Source organism: Aspergillus tanneri (assembly GCF_003426965.1).
Source record: "Aspergillus tanneri strain NIH1004 chromosome Unknown AapTan_7_pilon_pilon_pilon, whole genome shotgun sequence".
NCBI lineage: Eukaryota > Fungi > Ascomycota > Eurotiomycetes > Eurotiales > Aspergillaceae > Aspergillus > Aspergillus tanneri.
In genome coordinates this window covers 2,267,198-2,294,823 of record NW_022984634.1, presented here as the reverse complement: position 1 = coordinate 2,294,823, position 27,626 = coordinate 2,267,198, and the positions used below count along the sequence as shown (strand labels likewise).

The following is a 27,626-nucleotide window of genomic DNA, read 5'->3' as shown; positions in this document are numbered from 1 at the left end:
CTGCGACCGAACCGTAGTTACATCACGGGATCTGGAAATGACCATAGACGCATCTAACTCTACACCATGCATTCTTGATCCTTGTTCCTTGCATGCACTTTCAAGTCACTCATCGCACTCCAGATCAACTATCTATCTATCTTCCTTTCCCCTCTTCTCCTCCCCCAATCCAACCACCATGCAAGTAGCAGAGATCCTATCAGATCTAACATCGTTACGAGTCTGTGTACGTTCCGTAGATCTTGTCCCACGTTACAGCCCAATCATCAAGCGCAAAGGCAAACCCTACATTGTTGAAATGTACCCGTGTTAGAGCCGCGATGATGCCACGAGCCTTTACCTACTTACCTGACTGTCTATCTATCTGGCTAATCAGTCCACTGACAGAGAACAGGACCACCACGATGCTCTGGCGATGGTCACCGTTAATGAACGAGTAGCTGCATCACGGCTTACTTCTGAAGTCCCTGCGGATGCAGATGTGGATTCAGATAGAACCCTGCCGCAACAGCGTTCAGAGAGAACGGCCCGTGAGGATCTCCGACGAGCGAAGGAGATCGTCGAGTTGCATCACGGGTTCAAGTTGCGACATGTGGATGGACGCGTGGATGAGGAACTCTCGCGTGCTAGGGACTGGGTGGATCATGTATTGCGAGACTTGGTGCAGTAGATTGGAATTGGATTTGGAATTTCGGTCAGTAATGTTACTACTTTTTTACGATTCATCCAGTATGGCGGGTGCAGGAACTTGGGATCACGGCGTTGTCGGTGTGTTTTTGATTGATTTCCGTATACTCTTGGGCGAATGTAGTCCTGTATTTTCCGCTATCTACGTGGGTCGTATTTCAGACGGGTCAGCCACAGAAAAGATATCAAGGCATGAAGATGTCCCAAACAGGCAACATTGAAGCTTTCCCCATCGAAGCCGGGCCGACAGTTCTACCGGGCTCCGGGCGGCGTCATGTGCCACCTGCGCTGCCTCGCGGCGATTCGAACAATCCAGACGAGGAACTGCAGCTTTACGCGTCTCGACTCTTGCAGGAACTCTCCCCCGCCCGCCCCGCCCCTTTTCCTCCCAGGACTCGCAAGGATGGCGAACAACGTGGATGCCAAGCTCTTAAAGCAGACCAAGTTCCCTCCCGAGTTTAATCGGAAGGTGGATATGACCAAGGTCAATATCGAGGTGATGAAGAAGTGAGTGGCTACAGTGGGAAGCATTCGAGGGAGCTTATTTCTGATAATATAGGTGGATTGCGGGTAAAATCTCGGAGATTCTTGGAAATGAAGATGACGTCGTGATTGAGTTGTGCTTCAATCTGCTTGAGGGTTCTCGCTTTGTATGTCTTACATGGAATTTGTCTCTTCTGTGATGTCGGACTATTAAGACTAATCTGCTTCTAGCCGGACATTAAGTCTCTACAGATTCAGCTTACGGGTTTTCTGGACAAGGACACTGCTAGGTTTTGCAAGGAGTTATGGTCTCTATGCCTCAGTGCACAGGAAAACGCCCAAGGCGTGCCGAAGGAGCTCTTGGAAGCTAAAAAGTTGGAACTCATCCAGGAAAAGGTATGCCCTGCCGAGATCGTTGCTTTTTTTCCAGCTCCTGACGAAGTTCCCTCGCAGATCGAGGCAGAAAGAGCCGCTGAAGAAGCTCGTCGACAGAAAGAGCAGGAGCGGGCACGAGAGCGGGAGTTGGAACAGCTCCGGAGGCGAGAGCGAAACGAGCGCCCTCGAGGAGGTAGAAGAGGTGGGGGCCGCGGAGGTCGCGACTTTGATAGACGTCGGTCTCCGCCCAGGAGACACAGTCGTGACCGTTTTCGAGACCTTCCGTCTCGACGGGAGTTCGATTCGTACGTCCCCTCAGGTTCCCGCCGAGGCCGTCACCCTTCGAGATCACCAAATCGCTCTCTCTCTCGCTCTCGCTCTCGACCGGCTTCTGCATCTCGGTCACCTCATCGACAACGCAATGCAAGCAGGGACAGGAACAGGCGCCGTCGATCGGGGAGCAACTCCGTCTCCCCAGACAGGGGGGATCGCAGAAGGCCGCGAAGGCGCAGTCCGGTTTACGGTGATCGAGCTAGATCCAATTCCCGCAGTGATTCATCGCGCTCACGTAGTCCCAGAAGAGACCGAAGGAGACCGAGATCCGTTTCTCTCAGTTCATCGCGTTCGAGGTCGCGAGGATCGCAGGATAGGGACGCGCGACGAAGGAGATCTTCGCCGCATTCCTCAAGAGCCGATAAGAGAGAAAGCACCGCTAATTTTGCGAAGGCCCGCAAATCCCGTGACGATCACCGTTTGAGTCGCAGCAGAGAGCGCGACAACCACGGTAGGCGCCGACACTCCCGAAGTAGGAGTCTCAGCCGAGGCCGTTCTCGCAGCGACAGTTTCAGCCCCAGACGTCGAGACTCTCGCAGTCGCAGCAACAGCCACGGCAGGGACAGGAAGCGGCGTCGCTCCATAGAAAGATATGCCCCTGCCGCCCGGAGACGGCGTAATACCTCTTCTTTATCCATCCGTGGTGATAAACGACAGAGGATGACTGATCAGGAAGATGCACGAGGGTCGTCGCCGCCACCAGGGAAACCAAGCTCAACCAATCGAAACAAGGATACTGAAGAGGTGGGTGAATAATTTCAGGTGTTCATTCTGCTACACGCAAAAGGTTGATTCTGTATGACCATGATGTCGTCGCAACGACCACTCAACCCCTGACGCAGAAGTTCCAAGACTGACAGAATGAATCACAGATCGTTCCTTCCTCTACTCGACCTCGTGCACGTATTCCCAGCACAGAAATCCGCGAGAAACTCCTTCGCGAAAAGTTGGTTGCCATGCGACGAACCACAAATGACCACTAGGTAGGTAGCCACTCAAAGTCATCGAAGTTACTACAATAATAGGAGGAGGGGGACAGCAGCAATAGCTTGATGAAATGAATACCTCACTTGAATGAACGAACCAAAATTGACACATCAATGAATTGAATGAGCACGAAAAATTACCTAATGCCTAGTAAATGGATGTTCCCAAAATGAAGACACCGTTTTCTATCTACATACTATCTATTATGTCGTATAAAAAGGAGCAGTCTATGCGTTCAAGCTATTGTACCAAATAAATAGACCAGACGGATTAATTGATTGATTAATTCACTCATTCATCAGCATACAAGCCACTACGTCCTTAGTCGGGTCTAGTCTACCATAGCTGAATCCCCAAACCCAAAAGTCCAAACTTCCACTAATTAGAGTTCAATAGGCCGAAGATATAATCGCCGGCTTTAGTCAAGGTCATTCTTGCACACGTCAATCGCGTGAGTCGTTACTGGGATCGACACCAATGATTATTTCTAATGGATGTTATACATAGTTGCCTGGTTTTTGAGCCGTTGTTTTTCTAACCTTTTTTTGATTTTTTTTTTTAACTTTATTTTTTATTTTTTATAGACCTATCAGTATGAGTACAGAGATACATTGCGGCGACTTTTTTAACTGGAAAAATAGAGCCCTCTAATATCAAATTAAATATCCCATCCTAGTACTGTACATCTGTTTCTGAAGTCCACCTGTATGTCAAAATAAAGAATGTACTGTATTAAAAGGGTTCAGATAAACCTGGTATAATATACAGTACATTGTTCTCAGCGAACTCGCGCTCCGAGGATTGAGGTTGGCTCTTTCGCACAAAAAGATTTGTCGGAACCCGTTCGGAAGAATTAGAATTAAAATTAGTTATGTACAGGTACATTCACCATTTCTGCCATTGCCATCGTCATAACTTTCCTGATCCACCTGACAAGTTTACTCGCAGGCGTAGACGCTGACGGTGGTGGTGATGGTGACCACCTTGGGGCCAGAGCTGGAGCCAGGAACCGGAGCGGCGGTGATCTTCGGGGAGTCACCAGTAGTATCGTTGGGGGCGGGAGAATCGGTATCGCAGTCGCAAGGAGCGTCGGGAGTCTCAGGGGTGGAAGGACCAGTCTCAGAGGGGCCCTTGGGATTCTCAGCAGGAGCGGTCTTAGTGGCGACAGGCACGACGACCTGAGAGGTGATGGTGTCACAGGGAGTAGGAGCGGGACCTTCAGAGCCGCCTTCAGAGCCACCCTCAGAGCCACCGGTAGAGCCACCAGTAGATCCACCAGTCGAACCGCCAGTAGAGCCACCAGTAGAGCCACTCTCAGAGCCACCAGTAGATCCACCAGTCGAACCGCCAGTAGAGTCACCCTCAGAGCCACCAGTCGATCCGCCGGTAGAGCCACCTTCAGAGCCACCAGTCGAGCCGCCGGTAGAGCCACCCTCAGAGCCACCTTCAGAGCCACCAGTCGAGCCGCCGGTAGAGCCGCCAGTAGAGCCACCCTCAGAGCCACCTTCAGAGCCACCAGTTGAGCCGCCGGTAGAGCCGCCTGTAGAGCCACCCTCAGAGCCGCCAGTCGAGCCGCTAGTAGGAGCAGGGCCCTTTGAAGTAGACTTGCCGGTAGAACCAGTAGGGACACCGCCGCTGGGAACAGTGCCAGTAGGAGTAGTGCTGGTGGAGGGAGTACCAGTGATAGCAGGAACTGAAGGAGTAGAAGCAGGGATGCTGGGGACGGTCGACGAAGAAGAGCCGGGTTTGGGGATGGTGCCGGCACCGATGTCGCAGCCGCTGATGAATCCAATAAGGATGAGCTGGATGTTGGCGTCAATCTCAACGCTAGCGGCACCACCGCAGACAGCAGCGAGCTGGGCACGAGCCTCGATGGAGAGGGAGACAAGGCTCTCGCCGGAAGTGAGGAGTGAAATAATACCACGAATGGCACCACCAAAGATAGTTTCGACTGTGCCGCTGATGAAGGAGGTAAGCTCGCCGATGATTCCAGTGTTTACATCAATGGACACATCGCCGGAAACCGCGAAAGAGAGCCAGAAGAGCAGGACAGACTTGAGTTCAGCTCCAAGACGACAGCTGGAACCGGAGAGCCATTTCGCGAGAGAGGTACGGACCTCAATGCTGAGACTCGTAGCCAGATCTCCCTTGATACAACCCTCCAGGGCAGCTTTGATGTCGGCTTCGATGTCAACGGCAATTTCGGACTCGAGGAAGGCAGCGAGAGAAGCCTTAGCACTCGCGGCGAGGACGCCGCTTTCCTCAACGAGGGCTCCGACAGCGGCACCGGCGGAGATAGAGGTGACACCACCGGTGGGCAGAGAGCCGATCTGGACAACGTCGCCTTCAAGCTTGCCCTCCAACCAGGCAATCACAGAGGCCTTCAACGAAGCAGTTAGAGAGCAATCAGAGCTCTGGAGCCAAGCCTTCAGGGAAGCCTTGACTTCCGCAGACAGGTCGGTGGCCACACCACCACCAGCACAGAGGCCGAGACCAGCCTTGATCTTAGGATCAAGGGAGAATTCAATGGAGCTCTTAATGAATGCCATCAGGTTGGCCTGAGCAGAGGCATTGAGAACCACCTCGAGAGCAAGCTCGGCAGTGGAGAAGATACCGTCGATGGTGACGAACAGATCACCCTTGGCGGCAATATCGGCGCAAGTAGGGATAAACAAGGAGAGGCCGGCGCAGGTGCCAACGGACAGGGTAGCAGAGTCGTCGCCGTCACACCAGTCCAGGAGCGAGGTCTTCAACTGCCCCTCGAGGTGAAGGTCGGCATGAGCGCGAACCCACGCGGCCAATTCTGCGCGGGCATCGACATGAATGGCACCAGCCTTGCACCCCAAAGCACCACCTTGCAGGGCTGCCGCTGCCTGAGCGCTGATACCCGAAAGGACAGTTGCTGTGGTGCTACCACCCTCACCGAGCAGGGAACCAACGAGATCAGTCAGATCCTGGGCGACCCCGGGCACCATACCGGGGATAAGGCCGAAGGTACGAGCTTCCAGTTCTGCGGTGGGGAGGGAGAGACCGTAGCTCGCCAAACTGGCGAGCAAGAGAAGATTGTTAGAACGCATTGTGTGTGGATGTAAAGGAAATGCAAGTCAACAAGATCAGAGAATGACGTGTGAACTTGAAAGAGGCAAAAGAAGGTTATCACTGGCTGTAAACAGCCAAGTTGGTTAAAGACAGACTGGTGAAAATGATCGTAGAAAAAGAGACAAAAAGAGAGCGACAAGTCCTCCTAAAGGATGAGACAAATTGAAGCGATTGACAAGTGCTTGAATGACTGTCGGAAGAGCTGATCTTCGTCGAGGTTTATATACCCCTGAGAGTAGAGTTTCTGGCTCCGTACCCACTAGCTTCGTGCGATGGAGTCATCAAGTCTCCCTAAGTCCCTCTGCATTCCGCGATTGGAGCAGAGGGGCCTTCTGCGATCGAGGACCAGGATCTTCAGAGCCAACCTAGCCGGGTGGATCACAAGCTGCCAGTGGAAAATGTAAAGGCAAATGATAGCGAGCTACCATTGATGGTGGAAACTTTCGAAACAGACCAAACCAGATGGGAATAAATTCTATTTCAAGCGACGGGGCTTGCCTCTGCGAAGGCATGGGTTCCGACTGCTGCGGGTCACTCATGGGTCCCAAGCTAGTAGTTTCCCTTGGTCAACCTGCAAGAATACTCTACTCCATACAGAATAGAAACAACCTCACAAGGGCTGAAAGGAAGCATTACCCTGTCTAGTCCTTTGTCCAAGAAGTCCATGCACCCTTTGGACGTTTCAATGCATTTGTGCGAGGTCCGCAAGGAATAATAGCCTCGTTGAACTCCAAATAAGCCACACTACAGAGTACATCCAGGGGACGGTCTGCCAACTGCAATGATCGTGGCTTGGGAAGCTTATGGGCCAATAGAAGAAAACGCCTGGCAGTGCGTACGAGGCAAGAACCCTGGATAATCACAGAGATCGGTCTGACGCCGAGTCGACCCATGGAAGATCATCAAGTCCGGTGTTTTGTCCCTACGTATATGCCCAGAGAGGGCTTCCCCTGGAGTGAACACATGATGAAACACGAGCTTTGTGATAGAGTAGGCTTTTTTTTTTTTTTTTTTTTTTTTTTTTTTTTTTTTTTCTTTGATCCTGGTCCTTGGCTGCTTTCTGGGTGTGTATACTGTGTAGTGCGGGCATTAGATGAATAAAAATTCACCCTAGTCAGCCCGGGGAGAAAAGAAAAAGAAAAAGGGATAAAAAAACGGAAGATTGGGGCGACTCGTTCGCCGAACGTTGGTAATCGAAATATCTCCGAATTTGTGCAAAGTTTATGTTTCCCCAAAAGAAACTAGCACATCCCCATGGTGGCGGCATTTCTCTGCACCCATACTGTATAAACAAGGAGTTGTCATGATCGACGGCATCATGGAGAGACAGACCAGAATATTCCAAATATAGAAATTGTAATTTCCCAAGGACGAACACCCTGCTTCAGGTCTTCAATCAACAAGGCTTGGGTTTTTCCTCGGCAAGATGAAACCCCGGTCTACTTTTTACCCTCTTGAGTTGACACGGACACTAAAGGCCTAGAGTGGAAAAACAGGGGGTTTGAGTGGAAAAGGAGACCAGGATGTGTGGATGCATCGTCCCTAACTAGTTAGTCAGGGACGAAAGACGGAAGAAGCCATCATCGAGTCCTTAACCCACCGCACAAGACTAGGGCTAGTCCAGTAGTCTACTCCGTAATGGTTCTGACTCCTCTAGTCAACGATGGGACGGATGGGGCCACCCAGCCGTGTCGCTAACCAGCAATCGGAACGTGCACAATCGCTCAGAGCCCAGATTCCAAACGTGCACATCACAGGGGTTGTTCATCCCATAGTCTCTAGCCGTACAAAGTAGTTGGTATTCAGGAACCAGGAACATGGAGATCCGTTCCTGACTACGGGTTAATCAGCCACCTTGGGAGCCATGGTTCCTGCAGCTCCACTCGGCTATGAGTGGCCTAGGCTACCTAAGCTGCCCACTTCAACCGATAAAGCATCAGGGGAATGTCACCTATAGATCAGAATGAGCGGGGGAAATTTGCAAACTTTGGAACAGCGGAAATAGCCCTACGGAGAAAGGACTGGTGGCTCGACACTAGGTTTCGCGATCTCTAAATTGAGAACTCAACTAGCGAAAAAATGACGAGTGGATATGGAAATAGAGTTAGCCAGTGTTTCGGTCCAAGATTCGGGGCATTTTATTGGATGTACCTCGACAGACTCGAAAATAGGTCATCGACTCCATGAATAGTAATGGTGATGTTGTTGATGATGAGAACTGGAAATTACAACGACGGCGACGGATTGGGCAGGTGAGTGGCGGTCAGGTGTGGTCAGGTGTCTGGCCAGTGACGAGTCTGTTAGTCATAGATAACAGTGGGAATGGATGTCTTAACATCTTCCATTCAGTCGACGATGCCGAGGGATTCCGGAACACCCGGCTCCCTCTATTGCAAGCATTGGCTGATATTGCCTCAAGTGCTGCATGCACGGTAAACCGTTTCCGTACTGGTCCGGCTTTACTGGGTGCTGGTAGAAAATTCCTTGCTTAGTTATAGACAGATGTTATTAAATAGCTCCCTGGTCATGTGCTCCCTCCAAACGGTACATCGACAGAATAAGGTCTTTGATGCAACACACAAGAAGTATGCCCCTAGTGTAATCATCCCATTGCCTGGTAGACAAACATAGGGTCAAGAATGTCGTTAAGATAAGCTGAACAGCGAATGTGGATATGATGTAACTCCCCCAGCTGTATACTTTGGTAACTTTAAGCTGTGAAACAGTTCGGATATGTCTGTCAGAGAATCCCATCCATGCATCCAATAGAACTGAATACTTCAGACAACACTTCTGATGTTAAATAAATGCTATTTGAGTTTAGATTATCTTTTTTGGGGGGGGGGGGTTCCATCCCCTAAGGCAAATCTTGGGTTATTCTGATAGTCTGACTGATATATATACATCTCGGATTCGTATATAGAACGACGTCTTCATGTATCAACACATCGTCCAGAACGCTATACCACCCCACCAGCTGGAAACAATCAAAACACAGGGAGAGATCAAAATAGCCACCGAGATAATTGATCACTATGTAAGTAGTCAACTATTGATGGAGTCTTCATTATCTCGCCTGTTGTTATTCCTGATTGCCCCAGCAACCGCTGCCCCACGTGACCGCAATCCTCCCAGCCTCCCGCGATGTTGATTCTTGCCTTGAATGAACTGCACTCAACAACCGACAACTAACCCCCCGACAACCAGCCCTCTCCTTACAGGTTGGGAATTGGGACCGACGCAGTGGCGGACACGTCCATATGGTCTCTATCCGAACCGTGAACGATGGCTTCCCCGGATTCTCTTTCTGCCGTTTATACTAGCGGCCTGCGTCGCCAGCCATCCTCCCGGCAAACGTCCCGCGCCTCCTCGATCTCTCGTTCCGGCTCCAGGCGCAATTCTCCGGAAATTCAAAACTTGGCGGCAATTCGAAGCAATGGCGTGCCCCTCTCCAAGCGATACTCGGCCGGCGACAGTTCCGATGACGAGGTTCCAGAACCGAAGTTCAGTGCCTCTGTGAAAGCACTCCTCGACGAAGACGGCTTGGATTCGTCCCCTCGTCACAGTAGTGACAAACAAGGAAATTATCATACAACCGACCGTGCGGCCTCGGCGACAAGCCAAGAGAGACGGTCTAGGACAACTTCTCCGCAAGACCGATCGAATGGGAGTCCGGCGCCTCGAGTCGTTCGCATATCGCCGGGCCTGTCCAGCAGTACAAAACCCCGGCGGGAAGGATCGCTTCTATCCAATAGCGAAAGTGCAGGAGCCGATGTCGGACCGCTAAAGCACTCGGACGACTTCATTACGCCGGCTCCTCGACATCGCAGCGTCCGCATCAACGGGTCGCGAAGTCAAACACGGTCCCCGACATCGATATCACCTTCTCAAAAAAGATCAACGGAAAGAAGCTTTGCAGATGAACAGAGCAGTGCGGAACGATCTGAAGGGGAGAGTAGGATTCGGTACGAAGATGAATACGCTCCTCGCATCGGTGGTGCATCGTCGGTGCTCCGCGCCCGCAACGTAGAAGACCTGGGCATGCAGAGCTCGTTACGCGTGAAAAGGGTCGGAAGACTAACGGGGACATTCCTCAATGGGCCGGCGCGGAGAGGTGTCCTGCGACGGCAAAGCGAGGAGAACGATGACCCGCAAAACCATCTAGCCATGCATGGAGCAAAGGAGTCAGAGCTATATCCAAACGACCACAACGACGAGTATAAGTACAAGAATACAGCGAGATCTTCATCCCCCAAAGTCTCATGGGCAGACACCAGCCATCAGCGGAGAGAGGATGGATCTAGGCCGGGGCCAATTGGGACTTCATCCGGCAATGCCTTGTACCCTAGATCATCATCGCCCAGATCCTATGGTTCACATTCGAAGATGACACCGGGTTCCTCTTCTGAGGTGTCGTCCAATCCTTCCAGCGGAAAAGAACCACAGCAGCAGCAACAACAACCCGTCTTTAATGTTCCCCCTCCACCCACACTGCCTGCTGCTCGCGACCAGGAAAATGAGCCACCACCAACGTTTAGGCGCGTCAAGCCGCAGGGCTTCAACATGCTTGATAAACCAGAGAAACTCGCCGTCGTCTATGGCGAAAATAAGAAGGATAATATGGAAACGCCAGCAGGAAACTCCCCAAGAAAAATCCTGGCGACCAGAAGCAGTAACACTCCCCATAGGCCGGCCCCGCCTCCGCCGAAAATGTCCGTCCTTGAGACTGCGACGGCGACAGGAGGAGCGGCCACGGCATCTCAATCGCGCAAGAAGCGCAACCAAGTATTGATCAACCACAAGGCTTTCACGCGGCTGGACTGCATTGGCCGTGGGGGAAGTTCACGGGTTTACCGAGTCATGGCAGAGAACTACAAGATATTTGCGCTGAAGAAGGTGAACCTGGAGGACGTCGACCCGGTGACCCTAGCCGGCTACAAGGGCGAGATTGACTTGCTGAAGAAACTCGAAAATCTCGACCGCGTCGTGCGTTTGTTTGACTGGGAACTGAACTCGGACAAGCATACGCTCAGCGTCCTCATGGAGATCGGGGAGTCAGACTTGGAGAAGATTCTCACCTACCGGTTGAATGCGGAGGACGCTGTCTTCGACATGAATTTCACTCGATACTACTGGAAGGAGATGTTGGAGTGTGTCCAGGCGGTGCACAAATATAACATCGTGCATTCGGACTTGAAGCCGGCCAACTTCCTCCTGGTCCAGGGGCGACTCAAACTGATCGACTTTGGCATTGCGAATGCCATCCAGGACAATACCGTGAATGTGCATCGCGAACAACAGGTTGGGACCCCTAATTACATGTCCCCGGAGGCTTTGATTGACTCGAACGCGTCGCTCGGACTGCCCGCCAGCGTGGGAAAGGTGATGAAGCTGGGGAAGCCCAGTGATGTGTGGAGTTTGGGCTGTATCCTCTACAAGATGGTGTACGGCCACCCTCCGTTTGCGAAGATTGTCAAATATTACGAGCGCATACTGGCGATTCCGAATCCTAACGTGAAGATCGAATTCCCAGCGTTCGGGGTCGGCGGAGTTCTTGTGCCGCCTGGATTGGTGCGGACGTTGAAACGATGCTTGCAGCGAGACCAGACGTTGCGACCGACCGTGGACGAACTCCTCGGCGACCGAGACCCGTTCTTATATCCGGATGTCCAGCTGGAAGGGGCCGTTCCAATCACGCAGGAAATGCTCAACCGAATCCTGGTCAATGTGGTGAACCACTGCCGGGTGCGAGGCGTACCAAGAGATGAAGAATTGGCCGCATGGCCGGCAGGATTCTTCGCCAAAATCAAGGCGGCCATGGAAGAAAATACCTGACGATACTGGACTCATCATGATTTCCTTTGTTCTTATTTTGGTTTGATTCTGCGTTTGATATCCTGGATGATCCGACGAACCGGCGTTCAAGTCCCAGCCACCTGGATTGGTTTTCTTTTGTATGATGTTTTCTTTCTTGGATCTATACATTACTTTTTTTGGGCTATAGGGATTTGGCGTTTTGTGGACGCGTTTGAGCGTTGCATGTGGATATCTTCTTTGTCCAACTTGCATTGGAGCTGTTTGTCAGCGTGGGCATTTGGGGGTATATTGGAGATAGTCATATGAATATCCCATTCTCAGTATTAGATTCTGTAGCCTCTGATCTGCCTCATATGTTGGAATTCATTTATGCCTCAGGCATGAAAATGCACCGCCACAACAGCCACAACACGTGACACCGTCTGGAATTTCTTCCCGAATCGAATCACTTCATCAGCACGAATAAGCAACCTGGTGCTGCCTCCGGACTCTCTCGACAGGAGTGAGGGACCACCCTCCAATTGACACCGCTATCTGCACCACATTGACAACTACACATTGCCAACCATGTTCTCCCACAGTGCGCTAACTAGAGCCTTCGTCGGGCCTGTCGGGCATCTGCGCAGCACCACGATCACATCCCAACTTCCCACCAAACTGAATCTGAACCTACGCACCATCACAGCCACAACAAATACTGCTGCAAATGCAACGGCAAACATTCCATCTACTACTACCACCACGTCACCACCCCGAACCCCAACCACCCCCGAGCTCTTCGAAACCAAAAAACCAATTCCGCCGACATTCACGACACCGCTTCAAGTCAGTCGATCACTGTTTGAAAAGCTGCCGCATCTGACGGGCCAACGGCCGCACTATATCACGGCGCACGTGCACGACCGACCGTACCTCCTCACGGTGGGCGATCAGCTCCGGCTGCCTTTTTTGATGCCCAAAGTGAAACCAGGGGACGTGGTGCGGTTGAACCGGGCGAGTGTGTTGGGGTCGCGCGAATTCACGATGCGAGGGGCACCGTATCTCGATGAACGGCTGTTTGAGTGTCGGGTAAGAGTGATGGGTACCGAGGCGGAGCCTTTGAGGATCAAGGAGAAGACGAAGAGGAGACAACGTCATGTGCGTAAGGTCATGAGTAAGCATCGGTATACGATTCTCAAGGTTATGGATGTGAAGGTAAAGACGACAGAGGAGTTGTTGAGTGAAGGCGCGGTGGTCGTTGAGGATGCGGGGTTGAATAAGGATGTTTAGGTCTTTTTCCCTTTGTGTGTGTTTTGGATGTTCAGGGTGTATTTTGTCTACTCTGGGTTGAGATGGCTTGTACTGATAGATTAACTGCATATTGTACTCTATAATTCGATTGGATTCGACTGGCCGTGGCTACTCATGAAGTCTCTACGTACGGTGATCGATGGTATTCTCTGCGTGCAGAATCATATTAGTAGTCCTATTCTAGTATTGCATCCACGATCTTCGCCAGAGCATAGAACGTCACCTGCGGATGTCCAGGGACCAGGAACGGGAAGATGTTGGTACCCACTACGCGCAGGCTCTCTACGCCATAGACCCGGGCCTGGCTGTCGACGATGAACTGGCGGATTTGCTCGTTGGTGCAGACATTCCTGTCGGGATAGCACTCTTGGGGAATCCGCAATGCCCGAGTCCGCCAAATTGCTCCAGATCTTACGGATGCGCTTGAAACTTGCCCCCAGTTCCAGGTTCGTCGGATCTATCAGCCACTGCGGATCCACCCAGAGAAGGGTGTTCATGTCAGACTGGCCAGGGAGATGATGCCGCCAGATAACAGCGCAACGACGGTGATGGAAGCCCAGTTGTGGCCATCCATCGGATCTATGCCCCTGAAGGTGGCTTTGCTGGACCCATTTATGGCAGCCATTTGATCTCCGGCCAGTGGTCTGGGAAGTCCCACAGCGCGTCCCGGGCCGGCTGGGACAGCTGCGAGCGGTAGGGTTCCGGCAGATTCTTCCATCCATAGTAGTTTTGCACTCGCCAGGGACAGCGGTCCTCACGCGGTCTGAAGGTACTGTCATGTTGAGCGCGGCAGCAGTCTGGTTGTTGGCCGGGGTGGACGCGGTCTCCAGGTGTATTCGGTGCGAGGTGCCGAACATGACGGGGTCTTGCAGGTTCTTGCCCACGCCCGGTAAGTCGCCGATGCAAGGGATGTCGAACTCGGCCAGCTCGTCACAACAGCCGATTCCCGACACCATCAACAGCCGGGGGGTAGGAAGGCCCCGATGGATAGGGTCACCTCCTTGCGAGCGTGGAGGGTAAAATCCACCGGGTGAGTGCTGAAGGTGAGGGCCGTGGCGACCTGTATGCCGATGGTCACCTTGTTGTCGTCGACTAGGATCTTCTGCGCTGGCGTGTTCTTGTACACGACCGGGGTAGAGTCATGGTTTAGAGGCGATTGAAGAAAGCTGGGCTAGGGCGATGACCGATCGGCATTCTCTGGCTTGATTGTCTGGGTGCCAAACGCGCAGCCTAGCAGCTTGCCGCTGTTGAAGCCGTCGATTTCGCACATGCCGACAGCCATCAAGCGTGACGAATCCAGGTGGCAGAAGACGGCGTTGCTAAAGGACACCTGGAGAGGGCCTCTGGGGAGATGAAAGGCGTCCGGGGTTTGGGTATAGGAGACGTTGAAGTACAGAGCCAGGTTGGAGGCGTGTAGTGGGTGGACTTCTTGTAGCTTGTAGTACAGCAGTATGCGGTCCCAGGTGAAGCTGGGTCGTCCACCTCGTCGGCCCATTTCTGCAGAGCCCCAGCCGTGGATCAGTGATAGACCATGTAGTTCCTCGCGGAGCTGCCCCAGGTTGAGGGTGGTATTGAATCCCCAGTCTATCAGCGGCTGATAGTCTCGGGGGTCAGTTCCGGAATATAAACCGCGTATCCCGGTATGATGGAGCTATTCCCCCCGTCGATCTCGTAGAAACCTCCCACCTCAACGACGGTGATGCTCAGGTTCGATGGTGGGCTCAGGGCTAGTCGACTGGCTATCGTCAGCTCGGCAGTGCCCCCTCCGACAATCACATAGTCAGAGCTGGCGGACCTCGTTGTCCATAATCCAAAGATCCGGATGGAGCTGTGCCGCTGCAAAGATGCGGAGAGAAAGCGCCGGGAAGATGTGCATGATAGCGATGTTGGAAAGCTGAAAGTCCTATCCAGAGAAGGATATGTCTTCAGAATAAACATCGCAGAGGAATGAGAATATGGCTGACGAACCTAGCTTCATGCATGTCCTGCGGGGAGACTGTGCAGTGCATCCTTTGCCAATTGGGCACAATGCAGCAGTTCATCGTCCGTCGCGAGTTCCTGGGTAGCATGACTAACCAGCAGGCTGTTCCATGGACGACTCTATGACAGATTCCATGGCTTCATACTTTGTATTTCAACCGACCGAATCTGCAGGAGAGAACGACTGCGAAGATATGGTTCTGAGGGTTCACGGATATGGGATCTCCTCAAGTACACTGCGAGCTATCGGATATTCATGATATGTGAGCATTTCGCCTGTGCTGCAGGAATTTGCGATGAGAGAACGGGTTGACTCTGGAAGGAAGGACGTTGGATTGATGATTCAAGTGTGAAGTGACGAGTTTCAGAAGATTTCTAAGCGTGATGCATGTGACCATCCACCTAGTATCGTCGAAATCCGAGGCAACTAGAGATGCTGGTTTGATGGCTCTAAAATCGAGCCTGTGAGCAATATGACTCTCGCTTCGCTTTCAATACTTCCATAATTGCTTAACCATCCTATATACCAGACTAGTTATTACTAACTACAATTTTCACAGGGTCATAAGTAACCCACTAATAAGCTAGTGTTTGGGGTGAAAATGGCCTTTCCTATAGTTACAACAACATCAGTAGCAGCTAATATAATGGCCACGCCACTTACTATACTATTTATCTAACAATGTGGAAGTGGATGTGTATCGGCCACGTACCTAGCCTTATTTTGTACATTTACTTATACTAATTAAGAAGCGACTGTGTGTGATGGCCGAACAACTTAGTCAAATTGGTGCTATCTTAACAAGAATTTCAAGCGTGGGGAAAGGAGGAAAGTAATTAGTGAGCGAAGAAGTAAATAAGGAAGTACAAACCATGCAAACAAAGTCACGTGGTATCCATCTCTCGGTGGAGGATGCCCGTATTAGTTGCTAGTTTGCTTTGCCCCATCGGGGAAATCAATTATGCACTAATGGTAGTACAGAATCATACATGGTAATATTTGCAAGAGATATTTCAGCCAATCCTTGGAAACCTGTTTATTAGTTACGGGTGAACTGTACGGGCTACTGATTGACCTCGAAAGGGTGCACCATCTGATAGAGCGGAACATAAGCCTGCCATAACAAAGGGCACTGGCACAGAAGCCAAGCTAGTAAATACCACTCACATACAAAAATTAGATTAAAACGAGATGTCTATTTAATCCATCTCTTTAATTCTTATGCCTTAGTTAGCTATTTACTCCCCTGCGTAAACCTGCCCGCAGCAAGTTATCCTTATCCTAAGCCAATGCCACGAGCCTATCACTAGAGAGCCCAAGCAGCACAAGGTTAACTCACTCCCCGGATTGGCCCTGAAGATATCTACCAATGCCCCAATGCAGAAGGATGACTCCCGATCGGGTTGCCTGCGAGTTATGTGATATAGCAAGAGACTCCTCTTCTGTTGAAGATTGTGATCTCTTTCAATACGCATGTTATGATTACCGTACCAGGTATTCATCAACAGACACCACTAGCAGTTAATCTCTGTGCGCCTTTTGCCGTCATTTAAGGATCCGGCATTTACTGGAGTGCTACTCTGCAAGAAATCAAAAGCCCGCTGGGTTTTGTCTCGGTGATATAGACAAAATACACGCCAGAAGCGCGAGTTGCCATCGTTGCTGATTCCTCAATGCATTCGTCACGCGAGCAATAATTCCAAAGTACGACGGGGAACTATCTGTATCAGTACATGTTGCTAATTTTGAATAACATTAAGAGAATAGGGTTGGTAAAGAGGTCTGAAACTTTTATATGTAGATATTCATCGAGGTTTCTCCAGCTGACTCTTTTTAGACGTGTCGTGTAAATATCAGTTAATTAAAACTTCTTCTCTTCAACAACATCCACAGAGTCTAGGACATGATCTATCTCCCCGCCAAACCGAAACACCCTCAAGATCGCCTTCCCCATCTTCAACCCTATCCCCTCATCCTCATTATTTTTTAAAGTAAAGGCTCTCACAATCTCATCCAAACTCTTCCCCTTCGTCTCAATCATAAAGAAGAAGCACACAATCGTCGTCAAAGCACAACACCCCCCAAACAAGAAGTACGCTGCAGAGCTATTCTTCGCCAATAGGATTGGACAGATAAACGCCACGAACCAGTTACAGACCCAGTTCAACCCGTGCGCTAGGGCGGTTGCTTTGGCGCGCGTATGTTGGGGTTGGATTTCTGGCGCGAAGACTTTGATGCTTACGGCCCAGGTTGAGGCGAAGAACGCGGAATATAGGTATATGCAGACGATCACGATCCAGCGTGCGGCACCATGGTCTGGGTAGACAGAGTTTGTTGCGTAGAGAGTGCCGATTAGCAGGATGGTAATGGTGAGCCCAAGTCCGCCGACTATGGTGCTTGTCCGGCGGCCCCATTTGTCGGCTAGGAGGAGGGCAGGTACGGAGATTACGACTAGGACGATGCCAGATACGCCTGAGGCGAGGAAGGAGGCTTCTTCGTTGGTGAGGCCAGCTTGTTGGAAGAGGAGAGGTGCGTACTTTTCTTCATATTAGTATATCCAGGGGAACAAAATACAGAAAAGGAAGGGGTGCATACATATAACACAGCGTCGATACCGCTCAGCTGCAAGAATCCCATCAGGAATACGGCCAGCATCGTCCTTCCTCGAACATCTTTCTTAAACAGGTCGAAGAATCCACCTTCTTCCTGTTTCTTCTCAATCCCCCGAGTCCGGGACTGAGAAGACGTCGATCCGCCATCGCTAGCACGCACTCGGGTACCTTCTTCAAGATCCTCTTCGATTCTTTCACGGTCCTCCGGTTTCACCCCCAAAATCTCCCATGCGGCTTCGGCATCCGCATGCCGTCCATGAAGGCGGAGCCACCTCGGTGATGGCGGAAGGTAAAGCAAAACACTAGTTACAAAAGCAATCGATAACCCCACAAGAATAATAAACGGTAGCCGCCAGGACATCGACCCTTCGATCCTAGCGGTCCCATAACAGGTGAAATACCCGGCCACAAGCCCAGTACAAATCATGAACTGAGGACCTGTCGTCAGGGGTCCCCGTATACTAGGCGGGGAGATCTCACAGACATACCTAACAACCCACACCATCAGCCTTATCTACCCCCTAGCAACGAGACACAGGAAGGAAAGGAGGGAGAACGAAGAGAACTTACACCGTCAACGTCCCAAAATATAGCCCAAACCCCATCCCCTCAATCACTCTACCCACCATGAACATCGCCAACCTAACCGCACCAGCCTCGAGGGCAGCGCCAACGCCAAAGACTGCAGCACCAAGCGCAATACCTTGCGGACGGCCGAAGACATCAGCGGGCCGGCCAGCGATAACACTCATCACAGAAGCCGAGAGTAAGATCGACGAGACAATGATACCATGCACGCTAGATGAGAAGGACCCGAAGTACCTGACATAGCTTGGCATGACTGTTACCGGTCCGATGATGCTTGTGTCGATGCTAGACAGGAATACATGTCAGCTTAAGCTTAGACCTGTTCATATGAAGATGGTGGTGAGGGGTGAGATGAGGTCAATTGATTGATAGTGAGACCGCGTCAAATAGGCAGGATGTAAGTACACACATACCCAAGAAGGAATCCGCCCATGGCTGTGAGTATACTGGCGAGGATATACCTCGGTGGCATCTGCAGCGAAGGTGCTCGTGCTCGGCCACTAACTTGATCCATTTGCAAATTGTCACACACGATTTGGATATTACGGTTGAGACAGATAATCTGGATCCCGAATCACAGCAGGAGTAGGAGGATATTGAAGAGATGGAAGAACGACTGAGGCCCGAAAGATATATCACTGCGAGAGGTGGAAAAAAGAAAAAAACCCAAGACACCCAATGCGTCGTCATTGTTGATTGATCTTGTATGTCGCTTGGGCAAGCATTAAGATAGATACACGCGTGTATGATATTTTGTTAAGGTGAGACAAGGGCCTAGATAATATACACGCGTGTAAATATCCGAAAGAGGAAGTTATATAGGAATGATTAACTCTGAGCCAGAGCGATCCCAACGGTGCAAGGTTCTCGCGCGTAGTTATCCGAAATGGGAAAGTTTTACGGGTCAGGGAATGATTAACCCTAAGTGGGATTGATCCCAACGCTGCAAGATTCACGCGTGTAATGGACAATGCGGACGGCTTAACTACAACTTACTCTGATTCTATAGATATGATATAGCATCAGTTTGGTATTATCTAGATGATATATATATCGTCCAAAAGAACAGCATTTTCATTAGCAGCACCATCTGTCAATTATCGTTTATTTGGTTAATGTAGAAGCTACTCATTGAATCTAAAGAAACAACATCATGCTAAACCTATACCTTCTTATCCCCGCCGCTATCGTCCTAGTCCCTTTCGTTGTCGTCTTCCGCGGAGTCATTGCCTACCTGCAAGACCCCAAAGGCCTCCGTAAGTACCCAACACAGAACTGTGTCTTTACCAAGCTGGGCTATTGCTGGGAGCTAGGCCGGAAGCACCCCATCATCCATTCCCGCCGTCTGTATCTGGACCACACAACCAAGGGCCACAAGGTCATCCGACTTGGTCCGAATTGGATCTCCTTCGGTCATGCTCGCGCCGCCCGCGATATCTACGGGTTCACCTCGTCGGCCAAGAAATCCGCCATATATGACCAGCTGTCTGGCGGAGGTGGCGACAAGAGCCTCCATAAGTTCCGCCGGTCGATGGTTGCTCATTACTACGCCCCCAAGCATCAGCGCCATTGGGAAGAGTCGTGGGTGCTGGACTCCTGTGCAGATTTCATGAAGGCAATTGATACCAGATGTACCAAGCCGATGGGTCCATACAAACAGCCAGATCCGGAGGATCTCAAGCTTGACTTAGTGCATTGGGGTTACACGTACGCCTGCGAGGTCATGATCAAAATCGGGATGAGCAAGGATCTCCATCTGCTTGATAAGGGGAATAATAATATTGAGATTGAAGATTCCGATGGCACCAAGCGGGAAGTTAGCATTGTCCAATCGCTTCATTGTGCTGGCCGAGCGGCTGCCAACGTTATCTGGGATACTAAGCACTTCACCATGTGCGTCAAGTTAATGAGAAAGGTATCCAAAGAATATGCATATAACCTTAAAGGAGGTGGTGACTGGCACGCGGCGACGACGAAGCTCGTTCTTGAGCGGATGGACCGACATAAGAAGGGGGAGAAGCTCGATGACCTGTTCATGCCGTGGATGGAGGGCAAGGACGGTAATGAACCAGATATCAGTACACCGGATAGGATTGCTGGTAAGTGTGATTTCCAATGCCAGCCGTTTATATCACGTCAGAATTGTTGCGAGGTAGGAATTGAGCGACAGTAAACAAATATTGTTTGAACTAAACACTCGGCAACACAATGGAAAGTGTGGCAGCAATAGTACAATGCTAACATGCGAACCACCACAAAAGAAATCGAGCAGATGGGTAGGCTTATATGTTGTCGATGGATCTCTGCAGCTCGCTGACCTTATAGTTGGCGCCGCGATAGACGCCCCCGGCTACCCTCGGCGGCTCTGTCGCAACCACGATTTACAATCTCGTCAAAGATCCCCGGACATTCCAGAAGCTGCGAGAAGAGCTTGATGCTGGTCTTCCCCCGCATCGCTCCGTGGCTACCTGGCAACAAGTCAAGAGCATGCCGTATTTGAAAGCCTGCATTGACGAAGCCATGCGTCTTTATCCTCCAGTAGCAACGGATCTCATCCGTCGCACACCACCTGAAGGCATGGTCGTTGATAGTGTCCCAGTGCCAGGGAACACAGACATTTCCATTTCGGCATACACGTCACACCGCGATCCCACCGTCTTTCCAGCCCCGGAAAAATGGTACCCCGACCGATGGATTAAAAACCGAGGCACGGAGATGATGAAAGACATGCTTGCTTCATGGATTCCATTTAGTGCAGGATACAGAACGTGCATGGGTCGTAACGTTTCGATCGTAATCCAGGCAAGATAACAGAAGAACGCGCAGTAACCCTTTTGCTGACATCGAGGTAGGCCTGTGTCATTGGGACTTTGGTCCATAACTATGATTTCGCTTTGCCCAGCAAGGACTGGGAGTTACGATTCGAGGAATGGTTCAACCTGTGGCCCACTCAATGCCCTGTCAAGGTTTGGAAGAGAGAAAAATTCGCCCAGCCTCAACCTGCGGCATAAAAGGCAACGAAGTTTGACCATACATCGAGATATGAAAATGCGAAGGACGTTGGGGTATCTTCGCTGTATGGAAAGCTTCTGAGCGTAAAGGCCAAACCGGTGCAAGACAAAATGATGAGGCTATTTGGCGTGTACCTTGGGTCGGTCGGGGATAACAATTCGTGGAGGATGGAGGACAAGCCATCCGTTAAAGGTTCTAGTATCCCAGTCGGTCACCTCTCTTAATGCTGCTCGGGTGGTAGAGTAGACGGGCTCGCGTCATACCATTCTCTGTGATGTGTTGGCTCGAGAAGTTGTTGGAGCACTTCTACTCTACTGTGAGTATTATAACCAAGCTCGCTCTGTATATTGCCCAGCAGAACCCATACTCTGGTTTTCCTGATAACGCTATCAACGTGCTTTCCCGCTGTATGATGATTAGCTGCTTGACATCTGCCGACCCGCCACAAACCTTACCGAAGTAGAGTGGAATTATAGAAAAGCAACGCACTTCGTTAGGGAGATCGGAGATTGATATATTGATGATCTCCGTGGCATGTTCTTGAACCTACTCCCTATCAGTCTCAAATCTTGCATTATAAGAGTTGCACTCACACTTGTCGCGTATGCCGCATCCTTGAGCACAGGCTCGGCATAAAGGAGGATATGGAGAAGATGGTACCAAATGATTGCCGCAGCTAAAAGTGTTAGAAAAGATTGCCGGGACGGTTTCGACCTCTACACAATCCCCTGGGAGGCAACATTCAACCGGGTAAAATGGATGAGACTTACCAGCAGCGGGGAGAGAGAAATGCACCTTGCACAGTCCATCTTCGACCAGATCTCCATACTTGACCCCCCGAAAGGATTCAGATAAGCCCGCATACCAATGCTCCGTATCTCGTAAGAGATCATAATATTCAGATAGCGTCCCGTTGCCATATACCCAGTCAACCGCTCTGCCGACCAACCACAATATCTGGTTTCCCAAGGCATCCTCCTCTGTCTCCCCTTCCCGCCAGCTGACATTCCAATACTTCGGACTCATCTGCAACGGGGACTCATTGATGATGGACACCGAAATCTCATGCCGGACCCAGATCCAGAAATTGGCTCGGTCTAGCCCGAAGGATCGTGCGCTAATCCCTTGCATAAAGATAAGCTTCATAGCGCCTTCATAGTGTCGGCGATGTTCTTGTCCTTGCGCCGCCAAGACCTCATAACTGCTCAAGAGCATGACGGCGCTCAGTGTGTTATCCTGAGAAGCAGGGCTGTTCAATAGTTTGATCAGCAGATTCAAGGCTTGCGCGTAATAGTTGGTGGCGACGGGTGTCCAGATTTCTCCAGACGCCGAGAGACTAAGCTGTCTCGCAGTAAAGGCGCAAATGCAGGAGAGAAGAAGCTCCGACGTCAATGCGCGTCTGGGGATTTCCCGTTGATAGGTACAATTATGATCAAAGATATCCATCCACCTCGCGAGCCCTTTCCGGTATTCATTGAGAAGGTATACCATCTGTGGGGTAAGAGGTATAGAAGGCGACGGTGTCTTCTGCTGGTAGGTCGGGAGTGGTGTGGCTGGGGTCGCAGATTGTCCTGAGGATTCGGAGGAGGTATTATTGGCAGAGTTGCTAGAGCCTTTTAATCCCGGTAGATCGAGGCGAAAGATATCCCACGTTGATGTTGGTGGATCAAGCGTCTGATGATCCACGAGACGTAGGCCATTGGCACTAGTGAAGCTCTCTCGGCGGCTCGCGGAGCTCTGACCAGTCGGACAGCAGCGGGAATAGGTTATGAATTCACTCGCCCGGCATTCCAGCCCGAGCCGTTCGCAGTTGCTACAAACCGGTTTCTTCTCGTCGCATCGGGTATGTCGTGCCTTGCAGGTGAAGCTACGAAACAGATCGTCAGTCAATGAAATGCCCAGTCAAAGTCACGTCCCCGAATCGCATACGAACCATCCTAATGACGCTCTGATTAGCCTGTGGCTTGTCCGGGCCGTCCTCAGAAAGCTTGGCTCCGGGAATGCTTCATACCTGTCTTTCTGCGTGTCCCTCCGCGCCTCCTCCTATTTTTTGTTTCTTGTGGCTGCGCCTCAATATCCATCGCACCGAGGTTAATCGAACGTCTCTGCTCACAACCTAGAACCAGACAGTCAAATACGGACGAGCATTGCGAGGGGGGACGTCTCTAGGTATATGTACACAGACAAGGCTCCTCCCATAACGCCATAACGCAGTGGGTGAATGGTTAGTAAGCAGAGGCTAGTAGTTAACTAACGTGACTTGGTTACAGTCGAGAGGATGGCACACTCGAGCGGATCACTAAAACTACTGTATTAATTAATTCTTGATCATTTTCAACCACTAAAATGGCTACTGAAGCAGTAGATATTACACTCTAAATACTTACCAAAATACAAGAAAATGTCTTAAAAAATGGATTTTTAACACAGATTAGCATGGACTTTTACTGTCAGATAAGGTCTACGGAGTACCAGTCCTTCTTAGGATCAGGAGATCTTAAGGTATTCTGTTAACAAAGGATATAAGCATAGCTTGCTTAGTCCAAAGCATTGCGTAGATTATTCTAAAAGGTAGGCTATCTTTGTTACTAAGAAAGAGATATACTAACTAGTGTGACAGCCGAACAGCTTGATTAAATTGGTGCTATCTTAACGAGAATTTCATGCATAGAGAGGAGGAAGAAAGTGGTGAGAGGGTGATGCGGGGATGTCAACAAAGCTAGATACAAACAATACAAACAGGCCACGTGGTGCATCCATCACAACTGGAAGTCTAGAACCTATAATAGTAATAACCGTTTTTATATATCTACGTCTATTATTAGGAGCTATAATATATTATACTAGTTTTAACTAGTAACCATGTATACGATGACACGGCTAGCTCGGCGCCAATACGGCTGCCATTGAACCGCTCTCGCCGCTTTTGCCCTTTCCCCTGCCGCCTCATCCATCACGCTGCATCTATATAAGCCCGACTTCTCTCCCTCAAACGACGACGCACTTTCTCCTTTCTTCTTCCCCCCTCCCGTCTCCTTCACCCGGTGCACTGCCCCCTTTCCCACCTCCAGAAGATGCCGTGTTATCCGACCATTACGTTTTTCCGGTATGGCGCCGCCCAACCCCCTGTTGGATCTGGAAAGTTTTACTGTGACTTCACTGGCTTTTGGCTACCCAATGTGCCACTTGATGGTGTGCTCTTGCTTATTGCAGGATTTGGGCCGTTTCGGTCTTGCAGTTAGGATGGTTGTACGTGGCACTCTACGCGGGTTGATCGATTTTGTTTTTGGACATGTCTATCAGCTCAGGTTTCTTTTCTCACCGATTCTTATCACTTCCCTCTACTCGCGTGATGTGTTCATGTGCTGGGCCTCTACAGTCTCTATAAAGGCCCCTATGGAGATGAAAAAGAAATTGATGTTTATCCGGCTACTGAAGACGGCATCTATGGCGTCAGCTTAGTTTCGGTCGCTTGGATCCCCCCCCTCTTCCGGAGCCATGTCTTGGCTAACTTGGATCCATTCACTTCTGGAGTCTTGCATTGTCTATTATCTAATAGCAAATTGCCGCATTTCTTTCACCCCGGGTTAATCTCCAGATCGGGAAAAAAAGCATTTGTCAGTAGTGTGTTTGGCATGTGAGGCTTGGGGCTGTAGTTACTAGATGCGATTGGTACAAACCAAGGACTATCGGCCTTCAGGCGATATTTTTAGACGAAGATGGACACGTCAGCGGCCTAGAAGTGGGATTCAGGACAAGAAGACTTGTCTCCTCGCTTCCTATGACAAGGCAGAATTATATTGTTGACGCTTCAAGGCAAGGTATAAGAAGGCCAATCGAACCTGCAACATTGGGGACAGTGTATTATCCACGCCCTTTCCTCGCACTTCTTAATTCTAGTTTTCCAATCACCTCTCGTCGGATATACCCCCAACTACACTGCTTCCTGCAAAATGTTCCCTACATTTCACCTAAATAACTTCAAGCCATGGATCCCCCCTTACAATAGCTCATTAACAGTACATAAATCCCTAAATCCCAGCAGTCCAATACCCAACAGTCCTTCTATTCCCAAACCCCAGTATAATTCCATCCCAAGCACTTTACCTACCTTGCCATCTCCCAAACATCGCCTCCCTGCACGGCCACCGGCTGAAGTTTGCGTGCATGTTAGTGCAAGCACTCGGCTATGTATGCCATTAAGCTCCCAATCTTAAGGGGAAACATCGCTACGACCACCCAATACACCATATCTAGACAACTTTAAGTATGGCATATTACTGCAAGATCTAGCACATCGCACTTTGAATTTGGGTCTAGTACCTCCCCGTGAATTCCAAGATGCCACTGACGTTCCGACTGAGTTGCCCTACTTTCCGGGAGATGTCCCAGGGGATGATCCATCGTCGCCAAGTATGTTAAGTTCGGACGATAGCTTGGAAAAGGTCTTCGGGCTGGAAGATTTGCAGAATACAATTCCTATTGACCCAGTAATCCTCGCCGATAATGGTCCCTGGGTGGCTTAAGATCTACACCAACCTGCCCAGCAAGGTAATAGCCTTATTGTCCCAGGGATAATATGTCTGTATCCTGAACCTTTACCCACTTTTAGCGATGCATCTGACCACCACCGAGGTTCCGCCAAAGGTCAAGTGGCTAGGATGGTAATCCGCTAAAAGTTCATCGCCCTCACAGACAGGCTAACCAAAAATGCCACTCCACTCACAGCACCAAAGATGACCCATTATTCTCTGATGTTCAGCGCGAGAGTGTTCACGGCTGCGAGCAGCCAAAGTCCCGCAAGCAAAGAAAACAACAATCAGCCCTACAGCCTTCAAAACGGCGTCGAGCTCCCTCTACGTCACCTTTAAGTGAAAACGCCTTTGCCAACATTTGTTTTTACTTTATATCTGTGCCACTTGATAACTTTCTTAGCTGTTCGAAGGTGTACTACCAAGTTTGTCTGACCCTGTCTCTACAACATGCAATTGTGGAGATATGTGGTTAAATAATCGCTTGATAAATCTATAAATCTACATCAGACCTCGCAAACTCAGCAGGATTGCAGCGAGGCTCAAGGAAACTCCAGGAAGGGCATGCCATGGTCAACTAAAGAGATAGAACTTCTGCTGAAGTTACGAAGAGATGAGAGACGACCTTGGTCAGAAGTAACGAAAGTATTCTCGGGCCAATATCCGGGAAGAAGCTCTGGCTCAATCCAAGTATACTGGAGTACGACCCTTAACAAAAGGAGGACGGAATAGCGTTGCACGGAAAGCAGGCTAAAATGGATGACATGCTCATCCCTTAGTTATTGTAAACAATTACCTCGCACATATTAAGATATTTTATTGTTATTGTCACCAACATATTAGGATTCATATGTAGCTGATCGACTGTTTCAGACTCCAGCAGACTCATTTCACCTCTGTAGGGGCTCGATAGGGCTATACAGGGAATTACTGGGGGTTTTTGGCCAGCCCAAGATAGCAATTGGCTTAGGAGCAATCATCATCTGTCGGGTCTTTACTCGAAGGAATTGAAGATCGCTGCAGGTGCGTTGGTCGAGGAACCTTAAGTTTACAATTCCATTGGAGAAGAGTTCAAAGCGCAAGAGATGCGATTGATGGAGTGGGTCGACAATGCATCCATTCCTGGCCAGTTCGGTCTAGGCACCATTGATTCAGAGGTAGAAAGATGTCTTTAGAGAACTAATTAGCATCTTGTAGCTGTCTTAGTAATCTCTTACTCTGTTGATGTCATGAGCTGCGTGTACGTAGTTACATTTAAGCCAAGATTTACTCCAAGTCCAAAACGGTGTCAGCGCATGCGAAGTGGTGCCCGTTTCAGAACGTGGCAAGCCGTTGCGCGCCACCAAGGAATACTTGGAGAAGTCTGACGAGCCAGAAGCTTGCTTTCAATGTTTTGCGAATAAGGAGTTGCCTGATGCCACTCGCTGTCAGATGTTTCATGACGCCGGGTGTGTTACGCGCCACTTTGACGCCTTTTATCTGAACGAAGAGCCGCTCAAGTGCAATTGGTGCGAAGTGGTCTTGTTGCATAAAATGGCGTTCAAGCGCCATGCTATCGATGAACATAGGGTGCGCAGTCGCTGGCGTTGTCCAGATCCGGCAAATCCAGGCAAATTTTGAGCAGGCCAATAACGTACCGCCCTCGGACATGATGGCAGGACTTCTTGCCTTGAATGATTTTTAGTCACCCGGAGAAGCTATGTTGGCATTTCGGGGTCTCCTTATATCCAAGTCATCGTTAAGACAGAACGCCAGATCGGTTTCCCTATCCTCCACCCTTATCACCTTAGGTATGGTTAATCTTCCATCCAAACTGCCTCCGATCATGCA

General features: G+C 50.2%; 9 protein-coding genes across 9 annotated transcripts; 4 read left to right on the top strand and 5 right to left on the bottom strand.

The window, feature by feature from the left end:
• Nucleotides 1–178: 178 nt before the first annotated feature.
• Nucleotides 179–2,861, top strand: SRRM1 (PWI domain-containing protein; the record flags this gene model as incomplete). The annotated part of the gene is made up of 8 exons (XM_033571964.1): nt 179–226; nt 395–646; nt 899–1,194; nt 1,247–1,337; nt 1,402–1,566; nt 1,624–1,850; nt 2,160–2,622; nt 2,751–2,861. The coding sequence occupies 8 exons, from the start codon at nt 179–181 to the stop codon at nt 2,859–2,861; spliced, it is 1,653 nt and encodes a 550-aa protein (XP_033425279.1).
• A 942-nt stretch (nt 2,862–3,803) lies between these two features.
• On the bottom strand, nt 3,804–5,942 carry ATNIH1004_007338 (putative cell wall protein; the record flags this gene model as incomplete). The annotated part of the gene is made up of 1 exon (XM_033571963.1): nt 3,804–5,942. One exon carries the CDS (start codon nt 5,940–5,942, stop codon nt 3,804–3,806), a length of 2,139 nt encoding a protein of 712 aa, XP_033425278.1.
• Nucleotides 5,943–9,249: 3,307 nt separating this feature from the next.
• On the top strand, nt 9,250–11,799 carry MPS1 (serine/threonine/tyrosine protein kinase MPS1; the record flags this gene model as incomplete). Its single annotated transcript, XM_033571962.1, has 1 exon — nt 9,250–11,799. The coding sequence occupies one exon, from the start codon at nt 9,250–9,252 to the stop codon at nt 11,797–11,799; it is 2,550 nt and encodes an 849-aa protein (XP_033425277.1).
• A 549-nt stretch (nt 11,800–12,348) lies between these two features.
• ATNIH1004_007336 (mitochondrial 54S ribosomal protein bL21m) lies at nt 12,349–13,050 on the top strand (the record flags this gene model as incomplete). The annotated part of the gene is made up of 1 exon (XM_033571961.1): nt 12,349–13,050. The coding sequence occupies one exon, from the start codon at nt 12,349–12,351 to the stop codon at nt 13,048–13,050; it is 702 nt and encodes a 233-aa protein (XP_033425276.1).
• A 196-nt stretch (nt 13,051–13,246) lies between these two features.
• On the bottom strand, nt 13,247–14,947 carry ATNIH1004_007335 (uncharacterized protein; the record flags this gene model as incomplete). The annotated part of the gene is made up of 4 exons (XM_033571960.1): nt 13,247–13,437; nt 13,487–14,178; nt 14,256–14,665; nt 14,867–14,947. The coding sequence occupies 4 exons, from the start codon at nt 14,945–14,947 to the stop codon at nt 13,247–13,249; spliced, it is 1,374 nt and encodes a 457-aa protein (XP_033425275.1).
• Nucleotides 14,948–16,913: 1,966 nt separating this feature from the next.
• On the bottom strand, nt 16,914–18,766 carry ATNIH1004_007334 (uncharacterized protein; the record flags this gene model as incomplete). The annotated part of the gene is made up of 4 exons (XM_033571959.1): nt 16,914–17,588; nt 17,648–17,966; nt 18,235–18,537; nt 18,666–18,766. 4 exons carry the CDS (start codon nt 18,764–18,766, stop codon nt 16,914–16,916), a joined length of 1,398 nt encoding a protein of 465 aa, XP_033425274.1.
• A 639-nt stretch (nt 18,767–19,405) lies between these two features.
• On the top strand, nt 19,406–21,263 carry ATNIH1004_007333 (uncharacterized protein; the record flags this gene model as incomplete). The annotated part of the gene is made up of 3 exons (XM_033571958.1): nt 19,406–20,404; nt 20,593–21,045; nt 21,105–21,263. The coding sequence occupies 3 exons, from the start codon at nt 19,406–19,408 to the stop codon at nt 21,261–21,263; spliced, it is 1,611 nt and encodes a 536-aa protein (XP_033425273.1).
• Nucleotides 21,264–21,459: 196 nt separating this feature from the next.
• On the bottom strand, nt 21,460–23,200 carry ATNIH1004_007332 (uncharacterized protein; the record flags this gene model as incomplete). The annotated part of the gene is made up of 6 exons (XM_033571957.1): nt 21,460–21,570; nt 21,632–21,669; nt 21,720–21,810; nt 21,858–21,940; nt 22,035–23,001; nt 23,198–23,200. The coding sequence occupies 6 exons, from the start codon at nt 23,198–23,200 to the stop codon at nt 21,460–21,462; spliced, it is 1,293 nt and encodes a 430-aa protein (XP_033425272.1).
• A 3,910-nt stretch (nt 23,201–27,110) lies between these two features.
• On the bottom strand, nt 27,111–27,446 carry ATNIH1004_007331 (uncharacterized protein; the record flags this gene model as incomplete). Its single annotated transcript, XM_033571956.1, has 1 exon — nt 27,111–27,446. One exon carries the CDS (start codon nt 27,444–27,446, stop codon nt 27,111–27,113), a length of 336 nt encoding a protein of 111 aa, XP_033425271.1.
• Nucleotides 27,447–27,626: the final 180 nt, after the last annotated feature.